Source organism: Scyliorhinus canicula, chromosome 17 (assembly GCF_902713615.1).
Source record: "Scyliorhinus canicula chromosome 17, sScyCan1.1, whole genome shotgun sequence".
Taxonomy (NCBI): Eukaryota; Metazoa; Chordata; class Chondrichthyes; order Carcharhiniformes; family Scyliorhinidae; genus Scyliorhinus; species Scyliorhinus canicula.
This window is the reverse complement of record NC_052162.1, coordinates 67,125,472-67,147,094: the sequence shown is the minus strand read 5'-3', so window position 1 is coordinate 67,147,094 and position 21,623 is coordinate 67,125,472. Positions and strand designations below refer to the sequence as shown.

Sequence of the window (21,623 nt, the reverse complement as noted above, 5' to 3'; positions counted from 1 at the left end):
CCCAATCTATATTTGTGCATGTGGAGCTGTAAGTGTGGAGTGTGTGTATGGAGTGTGTAAGTGTAGAGTGTGTGTGGAGCGTGTGTGTGGAGTGTGTAAGTGTAGAGTGTGTGTGGAGCATGTGTGTGGAGTGTGTAAGTGTGTGTGGAGTGTGTGTGTGGAGTGTGTAAGTGTGTGTGGAACATTTAAGTGTGGCGTGTGTATGGAGTGTGTAAGTTTGTGTAAATGTGAAGCCAAGCCTATTTTATAATTTTGCTCAGTTCATTTTAATTATAAATCTAACCCCATTATTAAACTCAAGAAAACCTGTCCAATTGGTTCTTTTATTATGTCAGTGTACAAATAGTTAAGCACTCATTGAATTGCTTTTAACTTAAAAACAACTCTATTTTAGTCAAACGAAGAGAGGCAGAAGCGAGGATCCATTTGACGCCTTCTCAACTGGTTGTTACACCAGAGAATCTGTTTTTCCTGCAATGTCAATTGAGGGATAAATACTGTCCAGGACAGCAGGGATACATCCCCTGCTCTTGTCTGATATATTGCTCCAGGATCTTTTACATACACACTGGTAGGGCGTTGGCTGAACATCTCATCCAAAAGATAATGTAGCACTCTCTCAGTACCTCACTGGAGTGTCCGGCTTGCTTTTTTTTGTGCTCGTGTCCCTTTAGTTTGACTTCGAACCTTTTGATTCAGAGATGAAATTGGGAAAAACTAAGCCATAACAACCTATATATGCATCTAGTACCATACACTATAAATGCTTCTTAATGTCCTGAGGAAATGCCAATGATTGTAGCCTTAATGGAGTTGACCATATGCTAGGACCCAATTAAATAAACTGTTTCTTAGCAGTTTTTTTTTGGCAAGTACTCTCTGGCAATCCTGGTAACATCCTTGTTTGTTTCACAAATTCAACATTCCGTTAATCTGGTGGAATTACTCAAGTTATTTTTGTACTACGCTGATGTCTTTCATCTCTTTTCATGGTTTGTTAGAAAATGAAAAGTACTTGCAAAACAGGCAGAATTTGAAGTGCTGATTCCAAAAGTAACAAAGGGATGTGAGCCATTATCCACATCCTATCTCAACCTCTCACTGTGTTTTTGTCTGGAAAATAGGAACAGGAAGCTCGGTCCATTTCAGTTTACAAAAATAGGCAAAGCTGTTTATCAGGATGGGCTTCATGTGTGTGAGAAAGATACTGAAGCAGGAAATTCTGAATAAGATCTGTACTTTAGTGACCATGACTGAAGTGATTAAACTGGGGGGGGGGGGCTTAGGTTTTACTCATTGAATTCATTTTTAAGTTGCATGCTTCAATGAAGATCCTCGTGTTTCAATGACAATTGTATGAAAACTATACAGCATAGCGATCAAACTATAACTAAAATATGGTTTTGTCACATTTAAATTAATGAGCTGAAATGCAGCAGAAAGAACTATCAGCGGTTTCTATATAATATTCCAATTATGACTTGATGATGTTTCAATGATTTAAAAATATCACTTATGAATAAACAATGGATCTGGCTATCTCACTTGAAGAGATGTGGGAACAAAAAGGGAGATTTCCAGACTTCATTTTTGAGTGGGATAGCAGATTATATCCTTAAATCTGGAAAATCCAATTTGGAAGTATTTACAATTGACCTACATTGTGCAGGTTCCATGGCATTGCAGTTATTTGTTCTTTGAACTCATGTCTGGTTTTATAGCTGTGCTGCAGTTCAGTGTGGTGTATGTATGAGGCAGGAGGTTTGTAGCAGGCAGATGTAATTTCCGGATATCAATTTTCTGCAAATTTAATTAAGGAAGATCTTTCATAACACAAGAGGTGATCGTCTCCCTGGACGCAGAAAAGGCCTTCGACAGAGTCGAATGGAAATACCTCATAGAGGTACTGGAGCGGTTCGGGCTTGGAACAGGGTTCACCGCGTGGGTAAAACTCCTATACAACGCCCCCATGGCGAGTGTACGGACCAACAATACCAACTCCCAATACTTCCAGCTGCACAGGGGCACCAGACAAGGATGCCCACTGTCCCCACTGCTGTTCGCGCTAGCAATCGAACCGCTAGCAATTGCGCTCAGGGCAGCAAAAAATTGGAGGGGGATCCGAAGGGGAGGCAGAGAGCACAGAGTCTCACTCTATGCAGACGATCTGCTCCTCTACATCTCGGACCCACAAAGCAGCATGGACGGAATCATTGCGCTCCTGAAAGAGTTTGGAGCCTTCTCGGGCTACAAACTCAACATGAGCAAAAGCGAGATCTTCCCAGTACACCAGCAAGGGGGGGGGGGGGGGGGGGGGGGGCAGCACTAAAGGGGCTGCCGTTCAAACAAGCCCGACATAAATTCCGCTACCTGGGGATCCAAATAGCCCATGACTGGAAAGGGATCCACAAATGGAACCTCACCAGCCTGGCGGAGGAAGTAAAAAAGGACCTGCAAAGATGGAACACACTCCCACTCTCCCTCGCAGGAAGAGTCCAGACGATCAAAATGAACGTATTGCCCAGGTTCCTCTTCCTGTTTAGATCCATTCCGATCTACATCCCCAAGGCCTTCTTCATAGCGCTGGACAAACTTATCATGGCGTTCGTATGGGGGGGTAAAAATGCTAGGATCCCAAAGAAGGTCCTACAGAAAACAAAATCCAGGGGGGGGCTAGCCCTCCCGAATCTACAATTCTACCACTGGGCGGCAACAGCCGAGCGAGTAAGGGGATGGATCCAGGAGCCAGAAGCCGAGTGGGTGCGTGCGGAGGAGGCCTCCTGCATGGGGACCTCCCTCCGGGCCCTCGCCACGGCAGCACTCCCATCCCCACCCAAAAAACACTCCAGCAGCCCAGTGGTGACAGCCACCCTCCAATCCTGGAACCAACTGCGGCAGCAATTTGGCCTGAACAAAATGTCGGACAAGGCTCCCATCTGCAACAACCATAGGTTCAAACCAGCACTGACTGACGCCACCTTCAAAAGGTGGAGACAGGACGGGGGGACACTGACAGTCAGGGACCTATACACGGACGACAGGATCGCAACACTGGACGAACTGACAGAGAAATTTCAGCTAGCTGGGGGGAACGAGCTACGGTACCTGCAGCTCAAAAACTTCCTACGAAAGGAGACAAGGACGTACCCACAACCGCCACGACAGACACTACTGGAAGACCTACTGGACGCAAGTATCCTAGAGAAAGGGAACTGTAGTGACATGTATGGCCGACTGGTAGATAGGGACGACACCGTACTGGACGCAACAAGAAGGAAATGGGAGGACGACCTGGGGGTGGAGATAGGGTGGGGACTCTGGAGCGAAGCACTGCATAGGGTCAACTCCACCTCCACGTGCGCAAGGCTCAGCCTGACGCAACTAAAAGTGGTACATAGAGCCCACTTAACGAGAAACCGTATGAGTAGGTTCTTCCCGGAGGTGGAGGACAGATGTGAGCGGTGCCAAAGAGGCCCGGCCAACCACGCCCACATGTTCTGGTCTTGCCCCAGACTTGTGGAGTACTGGACAGCCTTCTTCGAGGCTATGTCCAAAGTGGTGGGGGTGAGGGTGGAGCCATGCCCGATAGTGGCGGTCTTCGGGGTTTCAGACCAGCCAGATCTATTCCTGGGGAGGAGGGCGGACGCCCTTGCCTTTGCCTCCCTGATCGCCCGCCGTAGAATCCTGTTTGGCTGGCGGTCAGCAGCACCGCCCAGAGCTGCAGACTGGCTGTCCGACCTCTCGGATTCTCTCCAAATGGAGAAAATCAAATTCGCCATCTGAGGGTCGGACGACGGCTTCCACAGAACGTGGGAGCCATTCATGCAATTGTTCCGGGACCTGTTTGTGGCCAACGTACAAGAGGAAGAATAGTCGGGGCAAGGTAGCCGGCGGGGAGGGGGGGAGGCTACGGGCTCGTTACGGGGGTTTGATGGCTAGCTAAGGCCCAAAACCAAACTAAATAAATGCCAATAAACATGTTGGGGAATGTAAAATATGTATGCCGGCGAAGAGGGGGAGGCCACAGTTATTACTACGAAGATGCTCACCTGTAAATATATATGTTAATTTTTGCGTGTTTTTTTTCTCTCTCTAACAATTTGTAATTTGTTCAATATAAAACATGAAAACTGAATAAAAAACATTTATAAAAAAAAGGAAGATCTTTCATTCATGTGGGGCTTTTTCGTATTCAATGAATGAACTTTCTTGAAGTGCAGCCATTTCAAATTTTAGGACTTTTACTGTAGCAAATGAAAACCAACACAATTAAACATTACTTAGTTGGCAGGTAATACTGTAAATTACAGAAAATATATTTCGTATTAGTTTCTCAACACATCTAACAACCCCATTCCACTATGTTACAGCATGCTTTCTATAGAATTACAGTCCAAAGAACCCAGGCCAAAGTTACTTCCAGTTTCCAATGGAGTCTTCAGTCTTCCAGAGTCCTTAAATTTCCACGGATTTCATCTCTTTGACTGGGGAACATCCTCCCTTCCGCATTCTGTATGGTAGCCATCAGCCTTTATCCCATGGTGCTGCAGCAATTGCTCCCCTGAGTACTGTACTCACCTGGGCTCCCTGGGAGGTCAGCTTGCCAAGTGCACACCTTGAGAAACCAGTCGTGATGAACGCTGTTCTTTCCTTACACCAACGTAGATTGATTTGCTGTTGGGGAGGAGGATGTTCCAGCATAGGGGCCTAATAACAATTTATTAATATATCCAAATTATGTTCCCATTGTTAAATGCCGGAAAACGTGCTCCGTCACTGGAGATGGGGTGGGTAAGAACAATTGCATCACACGTTATGCTGATTTTGCATTTCTCGTGATATTTTCCACTCCCATCGCCAAACTTGCCCGATGTGAACAGGAGCAGAAAATCCCAGCCTCTATTTTCAAAGTCTTTCAGACAATTAATCTGCAATATCAAAAACAAGTACCTATCCTTTCTTATTAATGTGTTAAACCTGGCGCATGCATTTCAAAAGCACTTGACCTGGGCTGCCTGTCCCTGTGCTAACCGGACCACACGGGCTTGTTGTCCAGCAGAACAAGCAGCAGGTCACATGGCCTTCTTTATTACCCCATTTATTCCGAACCAGAGACAGTTTAATACATAACCATCTTCTAAAACCTCAATTCCTAACACGTTGCAAATCTGGCTTTTTCACTTAATCAGTATCACTACCAGTAATATGCATCTGACAAACAGTCTTTTGCATATAAATGGTAAATTCAAGGTCAGTACTTTTGTGGGACAAATAAGCAACTTAATACCACTTGGGGATTGTGATAGACTCCTAGAGGACACAGCAGACTGGTGGATGGCAGATTAAATTTATTGCACAGAAGTGTGAGGTGACACATTCTCATAGGAAATGGGTACAATTCTAAAAGGGGTGCAGGAACAGTAGATGATATTTAATGGTGTCAACTGATGTCTGCCCACAGGCTGAAAAGCCAGAAAGAATGCCACATCACCTCTTTTAGGAAAGGATTGCCATATTAAGTGTCACTCAAGCACTGAGCTGAAAAGTGGTGGACCTTCCCGGAGACCAAAGACACTCCGAGCGGACGTTCCCGCTGCCAAGGGCTGCTGGACAATCGGGCTGGTAGCTGTATTGAACGACAATGCTACCAAAGAGGCAGTGCCAATTTGACACCCACCTGAGTTCTAGAATCATTTCTGGATCCCATGCCACAATTCAGTGATGCATGACAGGGCAGGGGTCACGGGGAGGGGGAGGAGCATCGGCAGCAAGGGCATTAATTGCCCACGTAAGGGTCTCAATAGGCCATGGAAGGGAAGGCATACTGCTGGCTTTGCCACCACAGACTTAATTAGGGTGCAGATGGGGAAGCAACAGGGTCCCCATCCACCACTTTCCTGCCACATTAAATGATTCCTGTCACCAAACGTACCAGGCAGAAGGGGATTAGACTCCAGCCAAGGAACTGGGAGGAATATGTTCACAAATTGTGAAAGGTGGCAGGAGATCCCTTTATGGATCATTATGGGGGTATCTTTGAGTTGCTCTGTGAGGGTCTATGAATCCACTCAATAGCCCTGTCACTTAATGGGGGGCGGGGGATGTTGGGAAATGTTGGTTGAAATGTATCAGTGAGACTCTGGAGGATCCAGGAGCATAATCCTGCTGGAGTTGAGGGGACCATAATGGGGATATGTCAGTGTAAGAGGGGAGGTGTGAGGCTCAATGAAGACGGCCTCACTAAAGAGGTCCCAGAGGGGTAGTGGGCTAAAGAAATTTTCACCACTCACTTTGGTTTCCTTCTCTTTTCAGTGCATGATTCCGGAGAATTATGGAACCTGTTGAGTTGGCGTTTCTACTCATAGAGATAGAGCAGCAGCAGAGACAGAGACATGCTGCTGCACACGGCCAAGACCACCGCCCTGCTGAGGAGGAGGAGACTGGGCCTTTAGCTGCACAGAGAGCAGCACCACAGAGGGAACAACCCCATTTGAGACTGTACCAGTCTAGGGCATTCCAATGTTGGACATCCAATCTGTAGATGTCGGAGACACAGTGCCGGGAAGACTGTGCCTGTCCCGGGGGATGGTGGACCACCTCTGCCATTTTCTGCAAGAGCTGACACCACATTGATTGGAAGGACACCCACTTCCCATGACCCTTGAAATGACGTCCTCTCTGAACTACTATGCAGGTGGCTGTTTCAGAGCACCACTGGTGATATGTGTGGCATCTCCCAGTCAGGTGCCCACAAATGCAGCAGGGAGGTTACAGATGCCGTTTATGTGAGGGTCCATATGTATATTAACTTGGACTTTGAGAGCCAAGATGCCAAGGCCATCAGCTTAGCCTGCATGGCTGGCATGCCCAGATGCAGGGTGTGATGGACTACATCCACATGGCTCTGCAGTCTCCATCGTATCATACAGTGCCACTTATGAACCACAAAGGATTCCACTCCCTCAACATCCAGATCATCTGTGACCACACAGTGTGAACCATGCAGGTGTGTGCCCCTTTCCCAGGGAGTGACCATGACAGTTGCATCATTGGGCGCTCGCAGATTTCAGATGTTTTTGAGGGAGAGCAGTGACTTGATGGGTGGCTCCTTGGGGACAAGGGGTACCCAATAAGGAGGTGGTTGGTGACGCCATTGAGGAGACCACATATTGATGTAGAGACTCGCTACAATGAGTATCATACTTCAATGTGCATGCTGGGTGAGCAGACGAGTGGATTGTTGAAGATGTGGTTCTGAAGCCTGGATCAGTCATGGGGTTCCTTCCAATAAAGCCCCCAGAGGGTGTCCCGCATAAATGTGGTCTGCTGCGCTCTCCACATTTGGCACTGCAGAAGTAAGACTACCTGGACTAGGAGGAGATGGAGGAGCACCACGGCGCCGAACAGGCACCGGAATGTGGCGACTAGGGGCTTTTCACAGTAACTTCATTTGAAGCCTACTCGTGACAATAAGCAATTTTCATTTTCATTTCATGAGGAGGAGGTTGACGAAGGCAGCACAGGATAACCCGCAGAGGAGGAGGAGGAAGGACCTAGGGCCATGGCCAGAGCTCACATGTGCCATGGAATTAGGGATACCCTCATAGACTCTCGTTTTGAGGATGAACAAGGTGACGGATTGAGGAGATTGCCTACCTTGGGGATCTCATCACTCATCTGGTGCCAGCAGTAAGTTTCCATGACAGTGACAGATTCCATGGGCAGGTCGCTAAAGCCATTGCCGGACTCAGCAGGAGAATGATGATGACTTGCATTGAGGACAGAGCAATGCTGCTCTATTCCTCAGCGATATGTCTGACTCCTGTCTGACAAAGAGCTGAACCCGTCCTGCCAATGATCGGATTTATCGAGACGCAGGATGAGCTCTCATCTGCAATAGCTTTTTTATAGTGTTGACCTCGCTTAACTAGTGCCTATGATCACCCATGCCCACTAGCTGCCTACTGTTTCTTACTCCTAACCCTTACACTATGTCTATGTGTATCCCCAGGATCTACTGCAGGTTGAGGTGGTCTGCTGCCTTCCACACTGTTTCCTGAGATGGCTTTGGTGGGGGTCACCTGGGAGGTCTCGACCTTGAGGATTCGGGCATATCTTCAAGTGCTCCAGTGCCAACCTCCTTGATTTTCAAGGCTGGAAATGTGTCGCTCATAGGGAGGGAGGTCAGATGGGCTGGACACCCCTGGGGTCCCCTGGGTGGAGGTCAGATCATGCTCTCAGTCTTTGTGTCTCTGGTTTGTATTCCCATACCAGCCTCCCCAGACAGGCGCCGGAATGTGGCGACTAGGGGCTTTTCACAGTAACTTCATTGAAGCCTACTCGTGACAATAAGCGATTTTCATTTCATTTCATATTACTTGGTGTTGCTGTGTTCTCAGGACAGCAAATGCTGACCTCCGACATAAAATACTGGCAGACACATAGCTACCCTGAAGTAATCCTAGAATATAGTTCAACTATCAAATTTTCTCTGCAATGATTTGTTTCCAGTCAACGAGGAGATGAAGGTGATTGTATAACTCAGGAGGCAGATCAATGTACAGGAGGAGCGACCATCTCCCCCAATCCCTCCCTTTACCCTATGGTTTTACGCACGACTTTGAGTGTGTAAGTGGCAGTGTTGACGTTTTCCTGACTTAATACCAGTTGTCGAGCAGGAAGGCACAGGCATCATGAGTACCAGAGCCAATTTACAATTTGTTTTCTCCCCCCAAGGTGTCATTGCTTCAAAATGGAATCCATTGCTTTGTGTCTTCGCAAATTTGAACCAATTTTCAACCTTCTGTACATGGTGTGAGCGTGAATGAACATGTCATCGCATGGAAATATTGTAAATGGCTTTGACCCAAAAACAACCTCCCTAAACTGAAAAGGATTACACTAAAGAACTGAACCGTAACAGGCTTAAGTCTTTCCACTCACTGGGAAAGAAGAGTCCAATGCATCTGCAAGTTTCGTTAAAAGTTATAACGAATGCAGTTTAAAAATAAGTCAATAGAAAGTATAGAGCATTAGCTCCTAAAATGAATGGAAATTTATACAAGCCGGGTTGTTTAAGTGTGTCAGGTGGCCCTCGTTATAAACTTGGAACAAGCTCATGACTTCAAGTGAACCATAAATAAAAGCTCTACAGTCAGATCCTTGTTTACAGTTTCTGAAACAAATTCAAATAAATAGACAGAATAGATATTAGCATTGATCATTAATTTTGTGCACTTTGGTTACTGATCTGAATTTTCTGTTGCCTGACTTCAAACCTACCTTTGGAATAGAACTGTAAAATAAATAACAGGGCATGTGTTGTGTGTCTATTTTGTTTTATGTAACGCCCTGATAATTTCATACATCTATTCAGTGAATAACTTAGCCATTCGGAACAGGAAGTCCAGATTCAGCCTCCAGTCCATGTCTAATTTAATCTCAGATCTGCAACAATGAAAACAAGGACACATTACAATTATAGAGCACGTTTATGGTACCAGAATTCCCTAAGGACCTTCCAATAAGCACAACAGGCAGTGGGCAGTAGTATGAGGTGAGTTAAGGGAGATTATTGAAGAAGCAAGTCTCCTGGAGGAGATGATGATGGCTATGGAGAATAGTTACAGAACGAGACAAGGACATTTTGAATAGGAATAGCTCAATTATCTAGCTGTCACTGATTGTGTAGGTTCACATAAATAACGTTCACTTGGATGAGATACAATAATATAATCAATAATCGGACACTATTCAATATCTTAATGAGGGCATTTTGCTTAATCATTTTGTTCCTGAACTTCTTGTATTGTTTAATGGGATATTTGGGGAAAGAAAATTGGGGTATAATTGTTTATTCATATCTTCAATATTCAATGTTCATTGCGCAGCATGGTAGCAGAGTGGATAGCACTGTGGCTTCACAGCATCAGGGTCCCAGGTTCGATTCCCCACTGGGTCACTGCCCTCCATGTCATGTTTTCCGCAGGAGGAGGCCCACCATTGACCGGCAGTGGGATCTTCTGGTCCTGCCGCTGTCAATTGGATTTCACATTGAATTCACCCGCACCACCAGGAAACCTGTGGCGGGAGTTCACCATCGGCGGGACTGGAAGATCGGAGAATGGCTGGAAAATCCCCCTCCATTACTTACTGTCACTTTATTCTTGTTTCTCTGCCACTTTGATCTATTTTCATTAACTTTTATAGACACCAACAGCCCCATCTTTCCTTGTGACTGCCAGACAATGTTGCTTTTCACATTACAAATAAATGTCATTGCTTCCACTAATTCAAGCTGATTTTGGGTATACCATGGAGCATCTTAAATTATATAGCACAGAAACGTTACTCATTTCAATGTCAGCGTCATATTTGAACAAAACTATTTGAATAACACGTGTCATTTAAATGTTCCAATACTTACCATTTTAATTTACAAATCCATAGAAATTATCTTAAGTTGTTCATTTTTATTTTGAAATTTCTATTTTCTGTTTAACCTCTTTTTGTTATTCTTATCTATCTGATTGTCTTTCTATGACTCAGTTAAACAATGTTGCCTTCTTTCTCCCCTTGATTTTTGTTCAATTTCAATAATACTATGTTAAAAAAGGTAATTATTCACAGAATGTCTTTCACAACTTCAGGAAGTCCCAAATCGTTTTACAATGAATGAAGTACTTTTCAAGTGCAGTCACTGTAGTGATCTCTGTATGTAGTAATACATGATCATCCTATGTTAAGCTCGTACAGGCAACTGAACACTAGATGGCCACACTATCAGAATCTATATAAAGATTTTCCTGCTCTTTCCTGGGGGAGAGTGTGTCTGGACTGCAGGGAGTACAGAACTAGAGAGAAGAAGTTTATAGATTTCAGTATTTAGCATTATCTTATTTAATAGTTTAATCGAAAGTTATTTGTTTGTTTACTAGTTTAGTATTAAGTAAAAAGAGCTCACGAGATTATTTTATATTATTGGAAGACTACGTCTATATTTCAACAACTTGGCTAGACAAAAAGAGTAATATATATATTACAATATCGTAATATAACAGTCACTATTTTAATCTGGGAAACACGGTCACTAATTTCACAAAGCAAGGTTTCATAAACATCATTATGAAAAGATTCAAATAATCTATTTCAATGGTGTTGGATATGCGGTAAATGTTAGTAAAGACTCTGGGATTAACAGATTTTACTTTGAAACAGTGTCAGAGTATCTTTTAATGTCTATCTAAGACGACAGATGGGGCTTTGGTTTGATGCCTTATCGAAATGACAGCTACCCCCTCAGTATGACACTGAAGGGTTTGCATAGATTATCTGCTGAAGTCGCTAAAATGGGCTTTGGAATAAAACAAACCATCAGGCCTATATTGATTTACAGAACTGATACCTCAACACTAATTTACTGACATCACTACAAAAACTTAATATGATAATTTACAGAAGTACAATTAAGCAAAGATATAGTTTGATGGTTGCACAATGACTTTACAATTATTCGATGTTTGTAAAATGGCAACATGAATGCAAGAGCAGGCCAATTACACCCATTGATAAACAGTAGGGTATAGGGAGGGAATTCCAAAGTTTAGGGCCTAGGTAAGTACCTGCGGCCTAGGTAATTTAGCACTGCTAGCTCACAGCAGCAGAGACACAGGATTGATTCTGGCCTTGGGTGACTGTCGCTATGGAGTTTGCACGTTCTCCACGTGTCTGCGTGGGTTTCCTCCTGGGTGCTCTGGTTTCTTCCCATCGTCCAAAGATGTGCAGGTTAGGTGGATTGACCATGCTAAAAATCACCCTTTAGTGTCCAAAGACGTGAAGGTCAGGTCGGGTTATGGGGTTACATGAGTGCACCTAGGTGGGGTGTCCTTTCAGAGGGCCGGGGCAGACACGATAGGTCAAATTGCCGCCTTCTGCACTGTAGGGATTCTATAATAATAGTAACTAAAGACATGGCACCATTAAAACCAGGGATGGTTTCCAGGTTGGAACTAGAGAAGTGCAGATATCTCAGACGGTTTGGGGGCTGGAGGAGCCAAGGACAAACTTGGCCATGGAGGGATTTGAAAACAATAATAAGAGTTTTAATATCAAAGTGTTGTTTAAATGGGAACTCGTGTAGGCCAGCAAGCACACAGATTTTAAAAAATGTATTTATAAATTTAGAGTACCCAATTCATTTTATCCAATTTAGGGGCAATTCAGTGTTCAATCCACCTACCCTGCACATCTTTGGGTTGTGGGGGCAAAACCCACGCAAACACGGGGAGAATGTGCAAACTCCACATGGACAGTGACCCGGGGCCGGGATCGAACCTGGGACCTCGGCGCCGTGAGACTGCAGTGCCACCACTGCTCCACTGTGCTGTCCCTCAAGCACACAGATGATGGATGAATGACATATGGTTTCTGTGTGTGTTAAAACTCCATTTAGCAAGTTCTTTAATGCCACTCCGAAAGACACCATGTGGCATTCCCCTGCCTACAAGAAGTACTATTATAATGATCTGAATTAAGTTTACAGCCGTGTGCCGATTTAATGTAAAATGCCTTGTGAAAACTCTGCTGCCTATTTCACACTGACTCCTATAGTGTAGTGGAAGATGTAGAAAACAGCAAAGCAAAGCTAACGTCTGAAAAATAGTTTCCAAGATATTAACAATACCAATATTGTACTCAAAGTGTTTGTCGCAATAAATTCTAGAGAGTTGATTCATGAATGAAATGGGATAGTGATTTTATACTGAAATACTTGGTGACTGCCTCACTTTGTAAATACCACACAGTTATTAGATGACCCAAGCAAGGTGATGGTTTACAGCAGTTGCTTACTTATGGGTTCAATTTTAGGATCTTGCATTACCCCTAACTTTGGAAGTCTCTATCTAGAACTGCATCCAGAAACAGCTGCAATAACTGGCATCAATCTTTGAAGGCCTTACCGTGGTATAGCTGTGGGCCACCTTTAGCAGATTCATGCAGCCTTGAGCATCAGCGAAGGATCTTATCCCCAAACAATTTGATGGATGAAGCTGTTTCATGAGAAAGTTGCAGCATACGTCCACCACTTGAGAGAGCTGGAGAAGACATGCGGCAGCCAATAAGCTCTCTATAGTTTCCTCTTTCAGCTCCAAGAGACCTGTGAAGCATACAGCAGAACCAATCAATAGCAACATGGAAGCAAAGCGATGCAATATGAAGCGCTATTATTTTATTCTGAGAGGCATTCCAACTTGGACGCCTTGGTTTTATTTAAATGAGTCTCAACTCTCTTTTCAGTCTTCGTTTGGGCTCAGTGCAATTTGTGCAGAAGTGACAAACTCAAAAAACAAGCTGCGGGATTCCCCGTCGGTTTGATCCTCTGCTTCGCAGGCACTGCACCCACGCCCATCTGTTTCTGTGAAACTGGAGGGGGAGACCGAAATGTAGAAGTTCTGCTCCTGAACATAGCACCTACCATGAGGTGGGCTTTGCCCAAGCTCGTTCCACTGAGGCAGCTGTCCATATAAAATAATAGCTGCCTCCAGTCATGTCTAATTGTTTTGCACCTGGAGTGGCAAACACAATGATTCTCCAAAATGGAGCCCAAGTGTTCGCGCCGTTGTGAACGCGTTGTGTTTCATGACGGCGCGAAATGGACACAGGCCAGCACGGCGCCGGAGCGGTTCACGCCGCTTCAGCATCCTTTCCCGGGGCCAAATGGACGCCGCACCAACCCGCGCATGCGCAGTTGGGCTGCACCAACATGAGCATGCGCGGGAGACTTCTTCAGTGCAGTGCGCCGGCCCCGTATCAACATGGCATCGGTGTTCTGGCACCGGCCACGCATGAAAGTAGGCGCGGGAGGGAAGAGCCCGGCCCACCCGCCGATCGGTGGGCCCCGATCACGGGCCAGACCCCATCGGAGGCCCCCCCCTTCCCGGTGAAGGATCGCTTTTCCCCGCCCCACAGGCCGCCCCCCCCGACCTAACGCACAGAGTTTGCGCCGGCACCGACCAGGGGTGAACAGCGCCGGCAGGACTCTGTCGTATCCGCGTAGCCGCGCGGCCCATCCGGGCCAGAGAATCAGCGGCCCCGCCGATTCCAGCAGCCCACGGCCGGTGCCTTGACAAACGCGCCGGTGCGAATGGCGCTGATTCTCCGCACCTCGGAGAATCGCGTGCCGGCGTCGGGGCATGGTTGCGGCGATTTTCCGGACCGGCATGGGGCTCGATGAATCACCCCCAACATGTGCAGATTATACCTGGATGGAACAGGTTAGGCATTTAGGGTATCCCTTTGGATGTGGCCCCGGGACACCTTTGGAGCAAATCAGTGGCTCTTTGAGAGTTATAAAATGAGGTATGAACTGCCTTTTGGGATTGTTAGAATGTACGTTAACTCATTGAAACTGTCACAAGAACTGTCAAAAAACATCTATTTAAGGCATTTAAAACAACTCCCCTTTTAAAAAATTGCATGGAGTGTTAAAATAAACCGCTGATTGCTACTCCTCTCTGGCTAGATACTCGATACTTATATACTAGATTAATACTGCATGATTGATTTCACAACTTTCCATTATTACTGTGAGTGCCTATCATTTCACAGTTTCTGCAACAGCTACATGTGGTTATAGACTCTTTAAAGTGGAACCATGAATTTCAATGTTTGTTTTTGTAAGGAATTAAGCAGTTGTCTGAAATGTTTGTTTTTGTAAGGGATATTCTTTAAAATTTTGTTCATGGGATGCGAGGGTCACTGGCTGAGCCAGGACGAATTGCCCAAGCTTAATTGCCCTTGAAATAAGTGGTTTGCTAGGCTATTTCAGACGGTATTTAAGAGTCTGTGGGTCTGGAGTCACACGTAGGCCTGACCTGGTAAGACCAGCAGATTTCCTTCCCTAAAGGCCATTAGCGAAACTGAGATTTTTTTTTAATGGCAGTGGTTTCACGGTCATCATTAGACCTTTAGTTCCAGATTTTCTTTTATTGAATTCAAATTTCACCATCTGCCATGGTGGGATGGGAATTCGGGTCCCCAAAGGATTACCCTGGGTCTCTCAATTACTAGTCCAGCCACAATATCACTACACCACTACCTGCCTTGCACAACACTGCCTCCCCTATTATATAGTTGAAGGAAGGCAGCACGGTGGCATCGTGGCTAGCACTGCTGCCTCACAGTGCCAGAGACCAGGGTTCAATTCCAGCCTTGGGTGAATGTCTGTGTGGAGTTTGCACTTTCTCCCTATGTCTGCGTGGGTTTCCTCCGGGTGCTCCCACAGTCCACCAAAAAGTGTGCAGTGTAGGTGGATAGGCCATGCTAAATTGCCCCTTAGTTGTCCAAAGATGTTATGTAGGGTTTTGGGGATGGGTCGGGGGAGTAGGTCTCGGGTCGTTGAAGACTCGATGGACCAAATGGCCTCATTCCGCACTGTTGAAATTCTATGGTTCTATGGAATGTAAGTGCAATGGAGGGGATTTTCCACTTCCGTTTTCAATGGGCGGGATCGGAAATGGGAGTGTGAAATCCCATTGGAGTCCCAAAACACGGTTTACTACAGCGAGCTTTTGCATTCTGCTTGTCCTCACCCCCTGCGCCCTCCACATTCTTGATCATCCATCCATGTCAACGCATGATACCCTGTGGCCCCAACCACCATGGTCCATCATGTCCTCCATGCCAACCTAAACCCCTATACCCACCCCTTGGACCCTTGTACATCCCACCTCAATATACACCCCTCTACTCACTCACTTGGCCCTTTATAGGATTCATGTCAACTTAGTCACCCAATCGGAATGTGCAATCTAGCTATAGTAAACTGCACACTCCCACCGGCGATTCCCTAAAAACGGAAGCGGAAAATCTCCTCCACTGCACTTACATTCCATAGTGATGAAACAGGAATCCCAACATTAATATAATTTCAGGCCTTTACACCTGATAGTGTCTTCCCCTGTTAGGTTGCCAATTCACATTGACATGCCTCATTCTGAGGTGAATCGCAACACGTCCCCCACAACGTGCGGCAGGCAAGCAGAACCCACCAGAGGTGCGCAAGTGAGTACATCCCCCAGAGGGAAGTGGGTCATGTTCGGGCAGTCCTTGGCACTGCCTGTAGGTAGGTGTTGTTCTTGTGGGAGGGCGTGGCATTCTAATTTTACTTTTAAAAAGGGCACCCTGATCTTTTACAAAGCAAGTTGCTGGTGGGCAGACTCAATCAGAACCCACCCTGCCAGGGTGACGTTGTGGGACCTGCTCCTTAATTTTTTTAAGTCTAAGTCAATAATACAGCAGAAGAAGCTGCCCTTGTGGCGGAGGACTTCCATACCATTTTCCCGCCCACTGCACCACTCTGCCAAAGAAACGAGAGAATTCCATCCAGTGAATGGGTTTTTATGTATGAGTAATTTTTATTTTTAGAGTTTTCAATTGGCACGTAGAACTTTCATCTCAGCCTCGTTCCTGAGGTCTGCCCTTTGTGGATGCTGGGTGAGTTGGCATGCAGAATGTAAGGGCATAGTGTGTTGGTTAAGGTTGGCATTAGTTGACATTCACCCTATAAAGGACTATAAGGGTGAGTAGAGGGACCATAGGGGTGAGTAGAGGGGTACAGGTTGATATGGAGTCCAAGGTAAGGGTTGGCATGGAGGACAAGATGGGCCATGGGAGCTGGGGACATGAGATGGCATGTGTTGACATGTATGGAGGATGGAGAGTATGTGGGAGATGAGGGATGCAAGTGTTGAGGGATGCAGGATTGCTTTATATTTTATTTATTTTTTAAAACTTCCACACAGTGCTGGTGCATAGAGGCAGGACTTCTGCCAAGCCCAACTATGGACTTGGCTGCCTCCTCATTCCTTCCATCACCCTCATTTCCACCCATCTCCCTCACAGACCAAAAATCCAACTTTCCGGGGCACTTTATCCCTGATCGGGTACGCAAAGCTGGGAATTGTCCCAAGAGGCAAATTCCAGGTCAAAGTTGCACCTAAGCAGTATCATGGGGATCTATGAATAAATATACTTATTATTCAAATCCAATATTTTTACAAATTTCTTGGATTGATTTACTTAAATGAAGAACAGTAATTTTACCTTAACTATTGGCATCTTTGGCCACATGATCGATGCAAGATTGTTAAATGATTAAAAACAAGAACAAAGTAAATGTATATATCACACTCTTGATTTCTTGTGCTTGAGCACAGAAACAGGGCTTCAGCATTTAAGTTTTCCAAGATAGGAAGCATAACTCAATTTTAAGTTTTTTTTTTAATTCAATGCACACATCCTGTACCTTGAAATATGTTCAGAGTCAAAACAGTTGACTCAGATGTACTGTGAAATGTAACTGTTGTTTCCTTCATTGGAAATCTAAAATAGAAGTTGACCTCCAATATTGACATTTGCTAGTGATCACATAAAAAGTTGTCTATAAATACTAAATTAAAGGTCACCTGTGTAAGCATAATGAACAAGTGCTTTAAGTGCATCTGGGTCGACGCCCTCCATTTTAATTTCTTCTTGCTTGGCCTCACGTACATCATTGGTAAACATGGCAGCAAAATAGTCCGAAACAGCGCTGAGGACTAGTCTGAGAACAATGAAGATAACGTAAGAGACAAGCTGAAAGCTTCTAAAGAAATACCACAGGGCTAATATTTTTGCCAAATTCATTAGCCTGAAAGCTACACTTTAAAGATAAACTTTGATAAACATATTTTTACATGACCATTTAGTGCTTTTCTACAGCTAGCATATTTTCCCACAAGGAAATTTGTCAAGTCTACTTAATTATGTTCAATGGACTTACATTCTGCTATCTCATTTTGTTTACTGATCAAAACACAATTCATTATTTATGCAGCAACATATAAAATACTGAAATTTAGATTTATAATTGCTGCCAATTCATTAAAGGAAACCATGAACACACAAGTTAAAACTATGTATAATAATAGGTGGTCCCAGAGGAAGTGCCAATTATGTCAACATTAGGAAATTCTACATTGTTGTAAGTTTTTAATGAGATCAATTTTGTTCAGCAAAAATAGGATTTAAGCATTGATTAGGTTTTGTTTAAGCACTGGCGTCTCAAGAAGTAAGCTAAAAGCCTTTAATCACCACCATCTGGCACTTCCAAAGGTTCAAGACAGGGACTCGGGAGAAATGAGGACAGTGATTTAATGTTTAATTCCTGTTGTTAACTTGTGGCCCTGTTTGTGTGAAGTTACAATTTTAATGGACTTCATTCTTGTTTTATTATAATTACCAAATTAAATTCACGTTAATTTCCGTTTATCTGGGGCAGTTCTAAAAATATAGACACAATATTGTAATATTGGGCGGGATTTTCCCGTACCCGGCGGGGCGGGGGATCCCGGCGAGACGGAGTAGTGTGAACCACTCCGGCGTTGGGCCGCCCCAAAGGTGCGGAATCCTCCACACCTTCAGGGGCTAGGCCCACCCCGGAGTGGTTGGCGCCCCGCCGGCCGGCGGGATAGGGCCCTGGCGCCAAGTCAACCGGTACCGAAGGGCCTCCGCCAGCCGGTGCATGCGCGGGAGTGCCAGCGCATGCTGGCGTCATCCCCACGAATGCGCAAAGGGATTCACTTCCACACCGGGAATGGCAGATGACCACAGCCCTCGGTGCGCAAGAAATAGAGTGACCCGGCGGCACAGGTCCGCCCAGGGATCGGTGAGACCCGACCGCGGGCCAGGCCACCGTGGAGACACCTCCCAGAGCCAGATCCCCCCGTGATCCTCCAAGAGCCCCGGAGCCCACCCGCACCACCAGATCCCGCCGGTAAGGGACCAACTCTAGTTTACGCCGGCGGGACCGGCATAGAACGGCCGGGAGTTCGTCCCATCACGGGCCGGAGAATCCAGACAGACCTGGGGCCCATTGAGTCGCGCCGGACACCGCCATTCTCCAAGACGGGAGGCATGACTCACGCTGGGCCGGTTTTTGGGGGGGGGGCGGGAGAATTAGAAGGATGGCAGGGGCGGGATTCACGCTGACCCCCGGCGATTCTCCCACCCGGCAGGAGGTCGGACAAACCTGCCCAATATTGTCAATGCCTTTACCAATAAGTTCTTTGTTAAAAGTCATCCTTAGTGGCATAAGATACGTTGGTATTTTATTCAACAGCATGGCATGCAAATTGAATAACTAAATCTCACTATCTGGAAGCTTTCTTCCTTTCTTCTTTATTTTACAACCTCGCTGCTGTTGTTAAAATTCCTGCTGCCAAGAGGTTAAATTGGTACCTTATTAATATCTTACACAAGGGCAATTAGGGATGAGCAACAAATTCTGGCCTTGCCAGAGACACTTGTATACCATGAGAATAATTTTTAAATATAACAGCAAAACATATATTATATGCCGCTAGATTAATATTTGAATTCCAATATTTTTGTTCACAGTGCTGCAAATTGAATAGTAACTTATTGTTCAGTGTAGATCGCCCTTCATATTCTTCACAGTCATTTTATTAGGGTTTTGATACACATGGGTTTGCAAGGCTTTAGTGTTGATATGAGACAGTGTGTATAGCTTCTGATATGTTGATAGACTTGCTTTTAAACCAATAGCTTATTATTAAGTAGTTTGGTAATCTAATTCGAAGTGAAAAATTTTACCTTTATCAACTGAACAGCACTAATGATTCCATTTGACTCTAACTGCAATATATTTCACCAGAATTGTTTATAAAAATGTAAATGTAACCAGGAACCACAGGTTGTTTTTTTCCTTTGAGAGCTGACTGGTGGTGATTTAACCTGAAGATTACCATACCTCAGGTGAGGGGCAAGGTTGAGAAGGCGGGGCCTTCATGAATAATCTCAGCCGGTACGGGAATTAAAACAGTGCTGTCAGCGCCGCTCCGCATCGCAAACTAGATGTCCAGCCAACTGAGCTAACCGACCCCCACTGATTGTACAAGGCCTGTCATTCAATTACATATATTGTAAACTTTACCGATGAGCAGGAATCTTGTGATCTCCAGCAATCAGGAGAACATCACACAGTTGCTTGTGCTGGAGGTAGTTCTCCATTTTCCGAAATGTTTGCTCCGCATGATTCATTGACTGAAAGAACTCATCTGAACTACCGGAGCTCATCCTATTTGAAGAGCAGCTGTTCAATGGCAAGCTGTGGACAAAAGAAAGGAAAGCAGATTTGTTAGTGAACATTGGAAGCCAAACCTACAATCATAAATATATTTTTCATTTCAGGTTTGCTTCAGAAAGCTGCTGTGAAAATCAATACATAGTCAGTCTCTTTTGATATACAATAAAGTAACAAAACACAAAAGCATTTTGGCTCTCTCTTGAGTTGAATAATACAAAGTTGGTTAACAAGCTCATCCATTTTTACTATTGCAGCTTCAGATTTTTACTCTTAGGTCTGCCAAAGTCATTTTTTCAAAACAAAATAGAACTGTCATGAGAAAAAGTTATGCTCTCCTGCTAGAGAAAAGCAAATCACTATTGGACTCTGGATGCTTCTTAATTTTAACACTAGTAAAATACCAAGGGCCCACGCTTCACTTGAAATTAGCTTATCCAAATAGAAAACTATATTCTCCATCTCTATGGATCATGCCTACTTTGCAAATAGTTTATATCCCTGCAACTGAACTAGAAATAATAACTTCAAGTAGATTGAATTAAAAACAACCCAACAAGAAATAAGCTTGTAGACCATTGAGAATTGAATTCCATAGACCACACAAGATTAATGAGGGAAAACCTCCTGGACTTAAAGGGTTACCTGGTAATTTATGAGCACAGGTTGCACAAACTTAGCTTGCATTTCTTTGAGTTTAAAAGATTGCGGAGTTAACGAATCGAGGTGTTTAAAATGACCAATAGATTTGATGATATTGATACGGAGAAAGTATTTATTTTGCTGGGGAATCGAAAAATAAAAGGCATGTTCCAAAGTTACAACTATGCTAAAATCAGGAAGTATTTTGCTCCTCCAAAAATCTGTGAATGTTGAGTTAATCGATATTTTCAAAACTGATGGTTTTTGTGAGATAAGGTTATTGAGGTAATTTGAGAAAAGCTGATCAAATGGAATTGAGGAAATCAACTGGGAGAATAAAGAAAAGGGATTGTGTTATGGGCCAGGGTTTAGAGCACCAAAGTATATCCTGGAGTTCACCTGAGCTATAACTGTGAATATATTTTGGTTATGAGGAGCACAAGGGCCCACTTTCCAGGTTTGATGAAACAGATCTCTTCAGTATTTTTAAACAAAACAATGTTTATTCTATGAATCCAGTTAATATTTTATAAACACACAGTAAACATCTTATCAACTGCCAACAATGATACCCCCCAAAGATACAGTACTCTATGGGTAACCCTTAGTAACTTTCCTAACAACATCCACAAGCCAAACACCCTTTTTTCCTACAAAAACAGTATTACAGAAACTGGTATTACTTTGAAATTATCATGTGATCTGGAGACATTCTATGGCATGCAGAGGGAAAGAGAGACCAAAATACACCTTCTTGGTTTGGATGCAGCTCCCCAACTGAAAAGTGAAAGTAAATCTCAGAGCCAAAAACAGCTTTCAGCTCAAAACGAAATTGAAA

The 21,623-nt window shown here is 44.5% G+C and overlaps 1 protein-coding gene across 1 annotated transcript in view; it reads right to left on the bottom strand.

Moving 5' to 3' along the window:
- LOC119951943 (kelch-like protein 4) overlaps positions 1 to 21,623 on the bottom strand; it is a 195,854-nt gene that overhangs the window by 57,271 nt on the left and 116,960 nt on the right. The window contains exons 2-4 of the mRNA XM_038775338.1: positions 19,994 to 20,167; positions 17,466 to 17,602; positions 12,960 to 13,156 (exon numbers count right to left, since the gene is read on the bottom strand). Of these exons, the coding sequence (XP_038631266.1) occupies positions 12,960 to 13,156; positions 17,466 to 17,602; positions 19,994 to 20,167 (508 nt within the window). The remainder of the gene's footprint in view (positions 1 to 12,959; positions 13,157 to 17,465; positions 17,603 to 19,993; positions 20,168 to 21,623) is intronic.